General features: G+C 40.1%; 2 protein-coding genes across 7 annotated transcripts in view; one reads left to right on the top strand and one right to left on the bottom strand.

The window, feature by feature from the left end:
* The first annotated feature begins 44 nt into the window (after positions 1 to 44).
* Positions 45 to 3,407, top strand: LOC135338028 (uncharacterized). Of its 2 annotated transcripts, none has more exons than XM_064534044.1 (7): positions 45 to 221; positions 1,103 to 1,508; positions 1,565 to 1,778; positions 1,908 to 2,072; positions 2,142 to 2,730; positions 3,028 to 3,091; positions 3,151 to 3,407. In XM_064534044.1, exons 1-7 carry the CDS (start codon positions 45 to 47, stop codon positions 3,309 to 3,311), a joined length of 1,776 nt encoding a protein of 591 aa, XP_064390114.1. In that variant the 3' UTR covers positions 3,312 to 3,407. The 2 variants fall into 2 exon arrangements, with proteins under 2 accessions (XP_064390114.1, XP_064390113.1); XM_064534043.1 differs by having other exon boundaries at positions 2,142 to 2,964; positions 3,151 to 3,406.
* A 4,163-nt stretch (positions 3,408 to 7,570) lies between these two features.
* Positions 7,571 to 15,259, bottom strand: part of LOC135338014 (probable E3 ubiquitin-protein ligase HERC1) — a 55,213-nt gene continuing 47,524 nt past the window's right edge. For all 5 annotated transcript variants that reach the window (XM_064534021.1, XM_064534023.1, XM_064534020.1 and 2 more), the window contains exons 58-74: positions 15,129 to 15,242; positions 14,750 to 14,941; positions 14,494 to 14,632; positions 14,081 to 14,277; positions 13,596 to 13,796; positions 13,090 to 13,215; positions 12,017 to 12,116; positions 11,666 to 11,817; positions 11,235 to 11,519; positions 10,257 to 10,417; positions 9,817 to 9,982; positions 9,368 to 9,616; positions 9,062 to 9,142; positions 8,810 to 8,962; positions 8,481 to 8,614; positions 8,184 to 8,358; positions 7,571 to 7,940 (exon numbers count right to left, since the gene is read on the bottom strand). In XM_064534021.1, the coding sequence (XP_064390091.1) occupies positions 7,734 to 7,940; positions 8,184 to 8,358; positions 8,481 to 8,614; positions 8,810 to 8,962; positions 9,062 to 9,142; positions 9,368 to 9,616; positions 9,817 to 9,982; positions 10,257 to 10,417; positions 11,235 to 11,519; positions 11,666 to 11,817; positions 12,017 to 12,116; positions 13,090 to 13,215; positions 13,596 to 13,796; positions 14,081 to 14,277; positions 14,494 to 14,632; positions 14,750 to 14,941; positions 15,129 to 15,242 (2,832 nt within the window). In that variant the 3' untranslated portion in view covers positions 7,571 to 7,733. The remainder of the gene's footprint in view (positions 7,941 to 8,183; positions 8,359 to 8,480; positions 8,615 to 8,809; positions 8,963 to 9,061; positions 9,143 to 9,367; positions 9,617 to 9,816; positions 9,983 to 10,256; positions 10,418 to 11,234; positions 11,520 to 11,665; positions 11,818 to 12,016; positions 12,117 to 13,089; positions 13,216 to 13,595; positions 13,797 to 14,080; positions 14,278 to 14,493; positions 14,633 to 14,749; positions 14,942 to 15,128; positions 15,243 to 15,259) is intronic.

Here is a 15,259-nt window from a genome sequence, read left to right as displayed (position 1 = left end):
GATATCAGATAGATCTAGAGACTAGAACTAGCTTAAAGAAAGCAATGGCTAAAGACAAGCTATCAAGAGAATTGTGGAAACTGAGAATCAACGGATTTCTTACACAAATCCTGATGGCATTGCTGTTCTCTATCTGCACTACAGACTTTCTGTCGTCCTTTCACAGATTTGTCACTAATCCTAAAAGAGACAACAAGAAAATCAACAACAGCAGTTTTGATGTACTAAGATAGTATTGACTCTATAGTAGAGTAGTAGAGGGTATTATAAGACGGAAACAATTATGAGACAGCTGTTTAAAACAGGAGTGCTTCAGCTATTCTTAATTTAGATAGCACTATAATTACAGATACCACAATAGTGTTTTAGTACAGAATTTAAAACATTTTAAGTGATCATCTAAGTGGGTGCCAAATGTTTGTATAAAATTCACTATAACTGATTATATAGGTGTATGTTACAACAGGAGTAACTGTTTTTATAGTCAGAACAATCACTATCATTATTTTAATATCAGAAAGTTCCACATATAATGTTAGAACAGCCAATTAGCGTTAATTGCAATGGTGTCACGTAATACCCCCCCTGTCTCGTAATACCTGAACTACTTTGAACACTAAATGCTAGCATTAGCTGCAAACAAAGCACTGTCATAAATTTTTTTTGCTTGTATGCAAAGCACTATAGTAGTTAGTGAACAGGCTATTTAGTTCCCTCAAGATTACTGCAAGACAGGGGGGTCAGAGGTCTCATATTATCCCCTTGTACTCTAGTCTTTATAGAAACTTAGCAGTGCCCCCCCCCCCATCTTACTACTATTAAGTAGAGATGACTTATCAAGCTGCTCTGTATCAGTATATGTAGATAACCGCACTTTTTTCCATTTAAAAAACTATAGCCCCCCCCCCATTGAGAAATTGCTTCCTACGCCACATGCACGCCACTGCTTAGTATTATACAGCCATTGTTATATAGACGTATATACTAGGGTTATAGGTGTTGCTAAAAATAATTAGAACTGTATGTATTGAGATAATACCCTTGGTAAAGGTCTATGCTGAGCGGTATAACCAACTCATAACATGAGGTTACATACATGCAGGCTGAACCAGGACTGGGAGAGTCAGAATTTTTCTACTCTACGTTAATGGCAACATTTTATGGAATCGCTGCATTTGCAGCACTCTTGTCTGGTGTACTTGTGAGATGTGTCCCATTCTGGTACCAATACTTGGCATATACCACTGCTTTGATAGCTGGTTCCGTGTTGTATGGAATTTCAAATCAAAGCTGGGTGCTTGTGTTAAGCTTGATAACTATTGGACTGTATGTGGGTGCAGAAGGTTCACTTGCCAATAACTATGCCAACAAGTTGAGTAACCAGTACGTTGGGGCTCTTGAAAAAAAGGGTGACACTATTGGTAATGAACAGGAGAAAGTGAAGATCAGAAACTACCTCTACACTGCGCACATATTTGGACAGGGCATTGGATTTATCATTGGCACTGGTATGTGTACATTAAATAAATTACTGTCATAATATAGCTCTCTATCTGTGTTGCAGCTATAGGAGTTTTGTTTGCTCAGCTCCATATTGAGCAATATCGGTCCATGGCATGGTTTAATGTGGCTTGTGGGCTGGTTATACTAGCAGTGTTTGCCTTTTTCTTCCGTGGTGAGAGCGAGTGGAAAAGTACGAAGATTAGTAGCTGTGGCAGTTTTTGTGAGAGTAATGAAATGTGCACACAAAACACCCCCGGACCACTACAAGTTTTCATATCCTCATAATTTTATAAAGCACCACATATGCCATTGAGTGACTGTAAACCAACACTAACTGCCACTTACATACCACATGCACCAGCTGTTTTCAAACATGTTAATTGAGCCTTAATATGGATTTACATTATTATCAGCTTTCTACTCCTCAACTTTGTGGAAACATTTAAATGGTCTTACTTCGAAGTGCTACTAAATCCAGTTCTCAGTGACTCGTTTGGCTTGTCTCTGGAAGTTTCTTCCTATTTCTACTTGGGGCTGGCTATTCCTCGTATTCTAGGGCCAATATTGGTGTAAGTGTAATCCGTATCAATTCATAATTATGCATTCCTGCTTTTAATTATCATTCCTGTGATGTGCAGAGCTGTTCTTCAAAAGGTCAATATTTCATCGCAAACTATCAGGATCATCGGTTTTTTGCTATCAATAACTGGCTATGCCTTACTTACTGACTGGCAGGCCATTTCATATGACCCCTGTACAGAATACAGCCCATTTCATCATCCAAAACTGTTTCAAACTCAAGGCATACTTTCAAACAAGTCGAATGACAGTAACAGCTCTACAAAATTAAATATTACGTCTTCCAAGTTCGTTCTAAACATATTCTCAAACGTTGACTTGGAATTCAGTGATGGAATAAAGTTAGAATTTATAATACCATTAGGGGTGCACTACATTTGTAAGGAAGACACCTTTTGCAGTGAAAATAACAATGACAGGCCCACTTTTTCTTTCCAATACAATCATTTTGGTCATTCTTCTATTAGTAAGCTGGACACCGAGAATGAGATATTCTATCAAAGTTTTTCCTGCTTTCAAGCCAACGATACAGGAAGCAAACAAGTGTTTTGTGTTAATTTACTTCAAGATAAAATGACTTCAGCGGTATCATTGGCAAGTGCTGATATTCAGAGCTTACTGGTGTTACCAGACGATATTTATGCTAAGGCAAGTAACTCATGTATAAATGCATTGGATGGACATTGTCATTGGATACCGTTCTCAACTATCACACACAAGAATTGTGTCGACTGTCCTCCGATTTGTAGAGGAAAGCACCAAACATTGTCACTTGCGCAGTTTGTGCTTGGATTAGCAATTCTGATCCTTACAAGTCCATTTGAATGGGTCCCTCTGTTAGCTATGACTTCGAATCAAGTACCCCACAATAAGAAATTACTGGTATAATTATTATAATTAAAAGTGAGTATTGTTTAAGAAAAACGAAATATTGTTTTCTTGCAGGAGACTGTACTTGGTGCTCTGAATGCTGTTTCTTTTATCAGTTTGTCAATTGGACCTGTAATTGGTAAGTGTCGGGAAACAATGTGATACTACATAAACTTCACAATCACATATTTCATGCAGCTGATGCACTATATGAAGCAACACAGAAGCGGATCTTTTTATTATCTATTTTGTTAGGTAGTTTAAACATTCCGTTTTTGATAGGAGTTATTGTGTTGTATCGGCAGTTAGGACCACATCTAAAGTACACCACTCAGTATTATAAGGAACAGCAGGACTAATACAAATGATTTATTCAGACTAGATCTTAGCATAATTATTATTATAGAAGTTATAATACTGTATATATAGTGCTAAAAATTAATGCGTGATACTAACTAATGCGAGGGCTTGCTTATATGCTTCGTAGCAGCGTCTATATGTACGTATGAAGCGTTTACCATGCATAATGCATGCGTTAATGATTATCCAAATGCGTTGAGCCATGTGCAGTTCTTTATTGCCTCCTATAATATCACCTGACTAGAATAAATCAGCCGCTGGAATTCCAGCGTGAGCAACAAAAGTACATCAAGAGTGCTCAGACGGTCCTTTAGGTCCGGCTGATCCAGGAGACTACCCTAAAACCATGTCTATTAGAGTTGTTAGAGGTTTTAGACACTCGATCATACTGTTTACTATAGCGGCTACCGTATCGCATTCTTTTGTGTCACACAATATTCATTCGAGGCGTGTACAATCAAATCACGGCTTTTAATTAGTATAATTAAATTGCATAACGTTTCAGACTGCAGGATGAACCTAAATCAAGATGTGATGAGGTTGGTACTAAATTGTAGAGTCATAGACTGATTAGAGCACGATCGAGGAAAGAATGCATATGGCACCAGCGTACTCCTTGAGAGACTGCATGGGAAGGTTTTAGAGCAAGAACCCTGAGAAGAAAGCAGGAGGAGGACCAGTGGACCATGCAGGATCCGATGTGCATGCCCGATTTTATAGGGTGGATACCATTTTGATGAAGATGAAGTTTTACAAATATACCTTCATGTCAGACGGTGTCTCATCAAAGAAGACTATCCCATGCAGAGGCTGAGAGAATTCACAGAAACTAAGGACAGCAATATAATTATAATTATAAATGGCCGGTGTCTGAATTATCTAAAGTACCTGTGCAATACAGACCATAGTATCATACCCAGTATACGGATTAATTGTCCATAATTTTTTACTGTTTTATTGTGCAGATAAATAATTATATATGGATACCTTAATTAATGACCGGATTGAGCTAGTGACATGCAGAGTTAATCGCTCTATATGGACACATGCAAACAATGTCAAAATTATGTGTCTATAATTATATTCAGAAAAGGCTGGCGCGAGCGTGTATAAAATTTGTGAGTAGCTGTACTTAAATGTAAACATCTTTCGATTGGAACATTTCTAAGAAAATAATGTTGTTGATACCAATTAATGTGTAGGTGAATGACCAAGCTAGCTACAACATACTCAACAATGTTTCCATGAAAACATAAGGTGGTGGCCTGGGTTTGTGGTGATTAATAGAACAACAGCACATTGTTATAGTGACATGGGTAATCGGTTAGAGTAATAAAACAGTAATCTTGTACAGCTAAGGTCCTAGACTTCATCACATAATTATTCAATGGTTTAGGTATCCTGACCATTCCTTTATGGGTCTTACATATTATGTTCACAGTGTCTATAATCTGGTTTTTAGGTACACTGTAATTTGGTTAGAGTAATATCTTCTGAAAAATAAATAGCATAAAAGTGATCAATTTCACCATTTCTATGTACAGCACATTGTATGGCAGCCAAGACAGGTAATGAGCATGCTGACTATAAAATAATCCCTTTGTAGTTTTAGCCACGCCCTATAACGCGGAGTGTTTCACGCAAACATTTTCGTTTCCAATCCCCTTCCTTTTCAATCTATGGATGAATCAAGTGCAAGTAAGAGTTTCTATAGGCTTCTAGTCATGTTTACTTGGATTTTAATTCGTGGATTTGCAAAATAATGCTTTGTTCTCGAGTTATACCTAGTTTTGCTTACTTGGAATGCCATTGCAGCCTTTTCAGAAGAGCACGTAGCCAAACTTGTTTACCGAGTGTTGCTACTCTACTTAGTAGTTAGCTCTGCACTAAAACCCTAGCTATTGGTAGCTGCAAGAGTGAGAAGAGAGCTGCAAGGCTCTGCTAATGCAGCCATTAATTTTAGACTTGAACTTTTGGCATAGATCGGTTTTAACAATAATAATGGTCGATCATTACCCACTCTGTGAGTTTTTGCATGCAGCAAAATAATTATGCCTCGAGGCGTAGCCGCACGAGGGATACGGTAAAGCTGACTGTGTGTGTCTGTCTGTCTGTGTGTGTGTGTATTCCAGCTATAACTGCTCAACGGTTGCAATGTAACGAAAACTAACAGCTTCTATAGGCTCTAGCCACGTTCTCTTGGATTTTGATTCGTGGATTAGCAAACTAAAGCTTCTTTCTCGAGTTATGGCTAGGTTTGACTCACATTGAAGGCTGTTGCAGTCTCTTCAGAATCTTTCATAGCATCATCTGTCCGCACAAACTTTCTATTCAACATATGAGTTAGCCTTGCACTAAAGCGCTAGCTTTTTGTTAGCTACAATACTCAGAAAATATATGTTAAAACAGCTAGCTAGCAGTAGCCTAGCCTCGATTCCAGGCCGCTAAGAGAGGGCCTGGTATCGACTGTTTGCGCATGCGCCACCTATTACCCAGAAAGTGGGTAATTCGGATACCATTGTATTTTGCTCAGTAAAACAATGACGTCACAACGAACGGAAGTGGATTGAAGAAAGTGGGATAGAAGTGTGATTGTAGCCCGTGTGATAGCATTCTAATAGCTACCCTTAGCCTACTATGTTAACAAAAGACTCACAGCCTGCAACAGTGTGGATAACAATCCTCTGAACGGAGGGGAAGGCTGACAATAGCCTATATGGATAGGCCACGCCCATCTGACACTAACCTTGGTGAAAGTCGACTCTATCAGGAAGAAATTGCTGCTGTAACCAATACAGCTCTGTCTCTAGCTAGCTAGCTATATAGCTAGCTATATAGCTCTGTGTCTGACTTTATGAAGAGTATTCTTTGTTTGTATATGTTATTCAGGATATAATTCGGGTAAAATCAGTTTAATGGGAAACATTACGGGAATATTATCCAATAATTTTGCGCATGCGCAAGCAGTCAGTAGCAGGCCTAATTGTTTAGGCCTTGTGAAGGAGGCTAGCAGTAGCCATTTGTGAAATTGATATCTTTAGACACACCCTTTAATTATTCCTGTGGATGTAATGCGCATGCGCGCTCATCCCCCATGTGTGAGAAAATAATATCCAAGATCCTCCTGGCAGATGATCTTTGTCTTGAGGGCCTGGTAAGCCACAAAACACTACCATATAACAATATAGATAACAATATGCATGTACACAGGTCTTTTCTTCTTAGTCTTAGATATTATATACACTGAACTACACATAATACAACAATAGATGCATGTAAATAAGTCTTTTCTTCTCAGTGACTTTATATAGATAAGCTAACTTTAATACTAATATAACACTCTAATACTTTTAAGCGAAAGCAAAAACATGGCGAGAGGCATTAGCACAGCGCCAGCTTGAACACTAGTTATCAGTAGCTTTATGTTATGTAGCTTTGGCATCTTCACCGAGGCATCAGCACCTGCGGTGCTTTCATTGTTACGGTAAATGGAAAGTTTTTCGACCACGTTCTCTCCTTGATGAAACATGGCATATCATACGGAAAGAAGTCATGGCCGGTAGTTTGGCAGCTTTAGCTGTGGGTGTTCGATGCACCACATCGTACTATAACCCATCTTCCGTAGGGTTTGGACCTGTCACTAAAGGTTTCATATCTGTATTCACTACTAAAGAAAAAAGAGACGAAGCTGGGGAAGTTCTTTTTAGATTGGTTAAGGACACTATACGCTACAAGACTCAAGAAGGATCCAAAAAACCATATAGCCACGGCTCTACTTACGAAAAACAGCTCACCTGGAAAGGAGAACCTCCATCCCAAGATGTAGACAAATGGCCTCTCGATTGTGTTACAACAAGTCCATTTGAAGAGTACGGTTATTGGGCGATCGTTTCGCAGGAAAACTGGGATTTTCCGTGCTTGTGGCACCTTCTCAAAGAAAAAATCGTGGCAGGAGAATTAGGAATAGTACGAATGGTTAGCCCAAAAGCACACAAAAATCCTGAGTATCGCATGTTTACTAGCTACGACAATAGAGAATCGGTTGGCCGGAAACTTATGTACACCCTCAATGCTAAAGATCTAAGGACCTAAACCTTGAGCTAAGGTACACAATTTGTTTAGAAGTTCCTGGAGTACATTATGAACACACTATAAAGTGGAACGATGGAGAACCGGAGTATCATATGATCTTAATATAATAGTTTGCACTCCAACCTTACTTATATCTACACTGATAAACAGTTACATGCACTCTTCATCAAAACAAGACTATAGCGATTTGAGAGCTAAAACATGCATACTTTAATGAAGCAGCTGACAGAAAATATACTGCAACAATAATAAATAATAATGTGTCTAAAACTAATATCACAGTGAGCTAAAAGTATAAATATATATACACCTTTCCCCATCAGCTAGATCTAGGTATAAATGTCATCATCATCGGAATAAGGAGGGGAGGTATCATAGTCATCTCCGCCTCTCAACATGTACGTGTCCATGTCAATACTGCGGCAGTGTGTTATAGCGTAACGAAGTCGCTCAGCTAAAATGTCCTGGGAGGTGTATGATGGGAGTCGAAGTTGAAAGAAGCAGGTTTGAGACGTGGGTAGACTGTGATCATTGACCTGCAGACAAAAAGGTAGAAATTTTCATGTACCTTACAGTCGTGACTAAAGGTAAAATAAAGATAAGCATGCTTTTTTGAGCTCTCAGACCACAATTCGGAAAGAAGGGTGATAATGAAATGCGTCAATAAACCCCAAGGTCAGTAAGAAGTAAAACTTTCACATTTCTTCCTACAATGTAGTATGTCACGCACATAATTATATGTAGCTAGATTGCATGTATCAGTGTGAGCTAGTACATACCTGTCTTTGAACAGAGATCTGAAATCGCTGGTTGATCTCACTGACTTTGACTGGCAGACGAGATCTTCCAGACACAAACCTCAGAAAGAGGACTCTTTCGTCATTTGTGAAAGACTCGAGCGTTTGCCATAGCCACGCCACTACTGACGTTGTCTCTGACGTTCCATCACGATACCTGATGTGAAAAAGTACGTATGAATTGTATCACAACTGCCAAATTTTACACAGGGTTAGCAACATTTAGCTGGCGTGCGCCTGGCCTAAGCAGACAAAATAGCGCGTTTGGTGTCCACGTACCGAACTACTTTCTTGAGCAACTGAAGGTTGATCTCTTCACTTCCACACACAGCTCTCTCCAACATGTTGGCAGTATAGAGAGACAGAAGGGGCACTGGGACAATCGTGGCCATACCCTCACGCACAGTCGCAATCTACAAGTAATAACTGACACTTAATACTTATAGCCATGAAATTAATTTTGCCAACTAGGACATTACAAATTTCAGCCAGTCAGTCTAAGGAACAACAGTCACAAAACTATTACGTAATAGTCAAGTACCGATTGCACTGTATATAGCAAAACAATCACTAGAGTGATTTGGTACAATCAACCATGCTTTGCAAACCTGTTTGTCAAGCTCATGTAGACGGAAGTAGAACGCTTTCTCCACATACTCTTTTCTGTTTTGAAATGTGAGTCTGATGTTGCCTCCACCAGGAACAATAGGTACGAACTTTCCACTCATACTCTGAGCTTCAAACGACTCAATGGGGATCATCTACATGTATAGGACAGAGAGTAATAATACAATGGTACTATAGTTAGTCTGTACTATAAGCATACATGAGTCACACACTAGCAGTTAGGAATTGCTTACTTCAGCAAAATCCTCCTCTTTCATTCCACTCTTATGAATGTCTTTAATTCCGTTCATTGATTGGATAAAGATCATGTCAATCTGCAGACATAATTATAATATTACAAACATACTTTAACAGAAGCCATAGTTATGGCTACCGTGCAGATTAGTAACTTCAATCCTAGACACTCCCTATATATCCACTCTTCATATGTGACAGCCAAGGTAATCAGGACGAATTCCATTAATATTATTGGTAAATAAATGTCACCTTTGAGTTGTAATCTGGGCACTCAATGAATCAATGAATGGTCATGCTAGTACCTCTTCCAAGTCTTCGGATGTGAGTGTCATGCCAGCAAGCATCTTCCACATTGGTTGAGCCAGATGCAGATCTAGAGGTTTTCTTGTTCGCATTGCCACACCAAACAGTATGCCTACGAACTTGAGGTGTTTCAGGTCTTTCGATAAAGTGCATGTAGGGTCAAAGACATATCTGTCCGTGTTAAAGCCACACTTGTTTCTGGCGTTGGGGGTTTGGATAAATATTTTTACTTCACCCTTCTCCATTTCCTGTAGGAGGTAGTCATACGTAACATTCAGAAGATCAAGGGATAGCAATGGCATCGAACAGCAATGAACAAATTAACGGTCAATTGAGTTAATTGAGTTAATTGACTGTGACTGGTTGATGTGACGATGGCTTTCAGCAAGCATGCTATTAAACTAGCACATTAATTTTCGCACATTTCGTATATAAGCATGGGTCTCACCTCACACATCTGAGTGACAGTTTCATCAAAGACTCCACCAGCGTCATCCGCCCCTTCTCCTGTCAGGCTGACTTTCCAGGCCCTGGAGCTGCACCAAAGGTCAGAGGAGGACTTCTGCAGTATCTGAGTGGCAAGCTGTGGGAACACCGGCTTCAGTTTGGAGTCACTGTGTTGAAGCAAAGAGGAATTCAGTACATGGTATGCATGGCTCAGCATATAATTATGTGAAGTTATTAGCTCTTACATTCATAAATATGTATCGGGATAGGGCAAGATATCTATTAGTAACATAATTATGTTAACTCACCACAACTTTGTTTGTGGGGCTTAATATAAGCAACACACAGCTGGGCTAGTTGCCTGGCCACAATTTGAGCATGATAGCCATTTCATGATACGTATACATGTAGTTTATTTTTATAGGTGTGTTACATGCATACCTATCTGCCAGCCTGTTGACAGTCACACTAGGGCCATGCTGCTTTGAGTTCATTGTTTTGCTGATGACTGCTGCCACCAGTCCTTCTATAGAGGCAGGGGCCAGAAGGGACCGTGTGCCAGCATCGGAGAGAGGGTTAATACTGAACACAGTGTTATGAACCTGAGTATACAGAGAAGGAAAAATTAATTCACAGTGTACATTGAAAACCAAATGGTATGTATAGCACACAATTTACATGCAGTAGAAATAACACTATATACTCTATAACAAGCAGACAAGTGGTGCATGGCTAGTTAGTATTCACATTAATTACCCAAGGCGTGTAAGTGGCCACGGGTATAGCAGTCGTTTGGTTGGTTTGTTTATAAAATCTGAGTCTGCTTACCTGGATGCCATGATAGCACTGCGTTTATGCACACAACAAGTTATTAGTTATATAGTAGTGGCAAATTTTGATGTTAAAGCCTCGTTGTCAAATATATGCACGTTGGCAAGGCCTCTAGCTACATGCGTCCTTTATTCGAGGTGATCTACGTATTTACAGTTGAAGTGATCCTGTACCAGGAACAATGGAAAAGGGTTACTAAAGTAGAAAGCTAGAATTATGATTAGGTTGCTTCTCTAGCCCCATCTGGATTCTTTGCTTATGCCTACAGGCAGGAGCCAAAAAAGTATTTCTAAAACGCTAGGCTTCTTTGTTGACTGACTTTGCTGTGATACTAGTCCACAGTGCATGTCTCTCAAACTCCGTTCAGCATGCCTCCCGAATTTCGTTGCTTGTGTTATTTGCTACTTAGCCAGCTTCCATGCTTCATACCAAGTCTTTTCTTTTTCATACATACATGTACTAAGTACTGCATTTATTGTACTCATGATGATGTAACAGGTGAGGGTTAGTTTAGCCGTTAATGTCCACTAATGCAGATCGACACTTTCACTTTCACTTACATGTAATACACATAGGAACATAACTCACAGAAGAGCCTGATCTTAAATGGAAGAGTTTCCACGAGGACATCATGATTCTTGAGAAATGACTCAGCAACAACATTCTAGAGTAGATAGCCGCAAATGAGATATCCTTGAGTGTGGTATATTGCACTGGAAGTTCTGACGGTGCTCGAATGTTAATGGAACCTCTAATGGGAGGGATGGTGTCTGACGCAGCACCATGTCTCACTCCTGCACTGATCTGCTTCAGTCCTTTCCCAACCAGCGTCTCCATCAACTGGGGGGTGGTGTGGGTGGTAGTAGACCTGAACTGTAAAGAAAATCAGGACATCAGTGGCAGATCTAAATTCGTTTGCTAAGAACAACACAACTACACTGTACGTATGAGGTTAGAACTATTACAGTAGACTATTCACAGCTGTACGTATATTTTACTCAAACTATTATTATACTTACCGCTGTTTTCCCCCAGCAGTAGACATTGCCATTCTCAGACAGTGCCATCATATATTGAGCAGCAGTGGCTAGGTCGATTATCTTCTCGTTGTCAGGGAATTCCATGATATTAGCCTCCATTGCATTACCACCACCACCCTCTACCAGGTTACCTGTGCAGGAGGAAACACAAACAAATGAAGTGAGAGCACATTATGCAAACAATTGACTATGATTCTTGGTCTAAAACATTATGTGGCAGACTCTACATATTAAAATGCATAGGAAACGCTATCAATACTACGTTACGCTCATTCACAATCTACATGTATGTGTGAAGATTTACTAATATTCACGAAGTTTGCAACTAACCAAAGCAGACGACTTTGCCCTCTGCATTGAGCAGAGCTGATGCTCTGTTGCCTGACACTGACTTGGTGAAAGGGCCGTAAACACTCAGATGGGCAAGGAGCTGTGTTGGAGATTTTAAAAGTACACACGTGCATTATGTCAATTTTGTGAGTTTCGGAAAAGTTTTGGCAGTATACACTTCCGCAAATAAATATATGATGTCACATAGCCTGGACACTAACCTAGCAACAGCGCAACTACGGAGACAGTGACATCACTGGCTTGAAAGAGTGCATTCAGAATCAGCTACGATTGCTACAGGCCTGTGCTAGAATTGACCATGGTATTTCATTTTCAGTAATTTTACTAATTAATGTATATAAATAAACCTCTTCTTTGCTGGAAGCTATATGTACATGTATATCACGGCAATTTTTGTGGATTAAAAGTCTCTGTTCCATGTGTCTGTAGGTACACATGTAAAACGCTGGATATAATACATGTACAATTCCCCATGATAGAGCCTACATGTAAGTCATCATTTCGAAAACAGCGGGTGTTACAAACAGTGCAAGCTTGTTCCTCAACCCCGATCATTTATTAGACGATGGTTTAAATAATTCCAGCATAGCAAATTTTGAAGATGACAAAATGGACCTCCAGCAGCCGGCTAGCGCTAGCTTTCTAAGATGAGTAGATTTAGGTTTCTAAATGACCGGCGGGAGAGTGGTTTAGCTGAGCACTTTAAAAACCTCACTAAGCTGATAAGATCAACATATTTATTATTCACGACATGGTCCACTTGTGTGTACATTTGGATGGTCGAATGAATATTTAAAACCCAATGTACAGGGTTTTGCAGAATTTTTGCAACAGGGCTAAACAGACACAGCAATGACTTCCATATATGGAAGTCAACTGCTGACCTATAATAATATTATAGTGTACATGTCCATGGAGGTATATGTAGAATTGAAAGATATCCTGTGAGCCTATAGAAAGCATCAATCATGTACAAGCACAGCCATGCGCAAGAGTGTGGCTGAATAGATTCATGCAGAATGGTTAGGTTACAACTATATACATGTACGTACAAAAGGGTGTTGATGACCTCCGGTGATGCTGGCGTTACCAAGAGCTGAGTCATCAGACTTTCCAAATCCAAACACTTGAGAACCATCCTTGGATATGGCCAGAGTGAAATACTGCCCACAGGACACCTACGTATGCACAACACATTATAATTGTGTCACGTGATACCAAAATCCCATAATAAACGAGAGAGAGAGTATCGAACGTAATAATCATAACCGTGCATCAGATGTAACGTGACTTCTTGCTTGGTACGTGACCAATCCGAGTGCCCGAAGCCGCTATTTGCCTCAAGCAGTAAAAATATTATTGCCAAATTGTCATTATCGATCATGCGTTTCAGGCATGTTACTTTCCGCATACATCTGATGCATGGTCTAATTGGTGATACACACACCTGTAGCATTTCACAGTCAATGTTTCACACTTAGTAAATACAGTCGCATATTTATGATAGTTAAGGTTAAGTAGAGCGCATAATATAAACCAAGAAAATTATAGGCCTTACGTATCCAATCTTGACATCGTTCAGCAGCTGTGTAGTCTCATTAGAATCAAAGAACTTATCCACCTTGCCCACGGTGACATTGCCTCTGGATGACGTGGGTAAGGAGGAGCCTCTGCCCAGTTTCCCATTATCTTTAGACCCCATCGTGTAGAGCTCCCCTTGAGAGCTCACAACAGCACAGTGGTAATCACCAGCAGCAATCTATGCAAACATAATAGCATCTTTGGTGCATTGTTTATACTCCAACAACACACAGATTCGATTAGAGGGACTCTAACATTTCTACTTAATGTTTCACTTTACACGGAATTGCCCAACATAGAACATTTAAGGCAGTAAGGATCAAAGTTTGGACATTCACATTCATTACATCGTGTGCAAGTATACAGCAACAGTTGTTGTAAGAGATGCATGTACATGTAGTGTGGAAATACGCAATGTAAGCCATTGCACAGACTCCAATCTAGGTAAGTTTAGCCACTTACCATTACCACATCCACAGATGAAAATGCTTCAATCAATTTTGGAGATCGGACATTGTCACTCCCTTGATGGCCCAGACGACCTTTGTAGCCCTTGCCCCAGCTATAGACATTGCCTGTCTCAGTGAGGGCTATAGCAAACCCTTCGTCTGTGGTTGTACTGATACGAGGACCTGCAACCAACTGCACTATAGGAATGCCTGTAACAGAGGAATGACAAGAACATACGTGTAATGAATAAATTATGTTACGTTTGAATACGATTGATCTTTATTACGTGCATGTACCGAAAAGACAAAATTAACATTCCATTAAATTAACAATTCGTAGAAACAGAGAAACTTGTAATTAACTGGGTGAGGCATGCATACATACAGTATAAGTAGCATACACAGTATATTCGATCATGCAGCCACCTTGGAGTGCACTGATATTTCTCATGCCAGTCTCACTCTCAGAGCCTCCGTGCCCCAATCTGCCATAGGAGCCCTCGCCACAAGAAGACACTGAGCCATCAAACTTTACAGCATACGTACAGTAACTTCCAGCAACAATCTTAGAGAGAGAAGTACATAGACGAAAAATAATAGTAGACTACTCATAAATTTAAAACTATACTTGAAGCAATGTTCCTGTGTGGTGCTTCTCTAAAACACTACACGTACAGCTTACCTGTTGTACATCATTCCAGTTGTCAACGACAGCAGGCATCCCTCTTTCCGAGGTGGTGTGACCCAGCTGGTTCCAGGAGCCCTTGCCCCAGGTGTACACGTTTGACTTGCCAGTGGCCCACCAGTCCTGAGGTCGCTGACACAACCACTCCATGATCTGGGAGTCCATGGACAGTGTCCACACAGAGTTGTCCTGTATGCATGGGGACATTACAGTGTATATACATACGACTACAAATAAGACTATTTCATGCAGACAGTATTAGCCGACAATACACAAACATGCTGCATGCATGGGTGCCGAACAAATATTGGCAAAAAGCCGAAAACAGGGGAAAGTATGATCGAATCGTAAATTAATGGTAAAGATCAAGGCTCACAGTGGTTCGATATTTCTCTATCTCTGGGAGAGGCTCCACACCAGCAGGGAGAGTGAACCCACTGCCTTCAGGAAGAGGGGTTCTCTTGCATAGTGAGTCAGCCATCTTCACAGCCTGGGTACATGACACAG

Source organism: Halichondria panicea, chromosome 7 (assembly GCF_963675165.1).
Source record: "Halichondria panicea chromosome 7, odHalPani1.1, whole genome shotgun sequence".
In the NCBI taxonomy this organism is placed as follows: Eukaryota; Metazoa; Porifera; class Demospongiae; order Suberitida; family Halichondriidae; genus Halichondria; species Halichondria panicea.
Note: the sequence above shows the minus strand (reverse complement) of the source record. Positions and strands in the feature narration are given on the sequence as shown.

Excerpts from the sequence above, each read along its gene's own strand:
- LOC135338028 (XM_064534043.1), top strand. The coding sequence starts at position 45 with ATGGCTAAAGACAAGCTATCAAGAGAATTGTGGAAACTGAGAATCAAC. Across the intron at positions 2,073-2,141 it reads ATTCTAGGGCCAATATTGGT|AGCTGTTCTTCAAAAGGTCA; the intron begins GTAAGTGTAATC and ends TGTGATGTGCAG. Across the intron at positions 3,092-3,150 it reads GTCAATTGGACCTGTAATTG|CTGATGCACTATATGAAGCA; the intron begins GTAAGTGTCGGG and ends TATTTCATGCAG.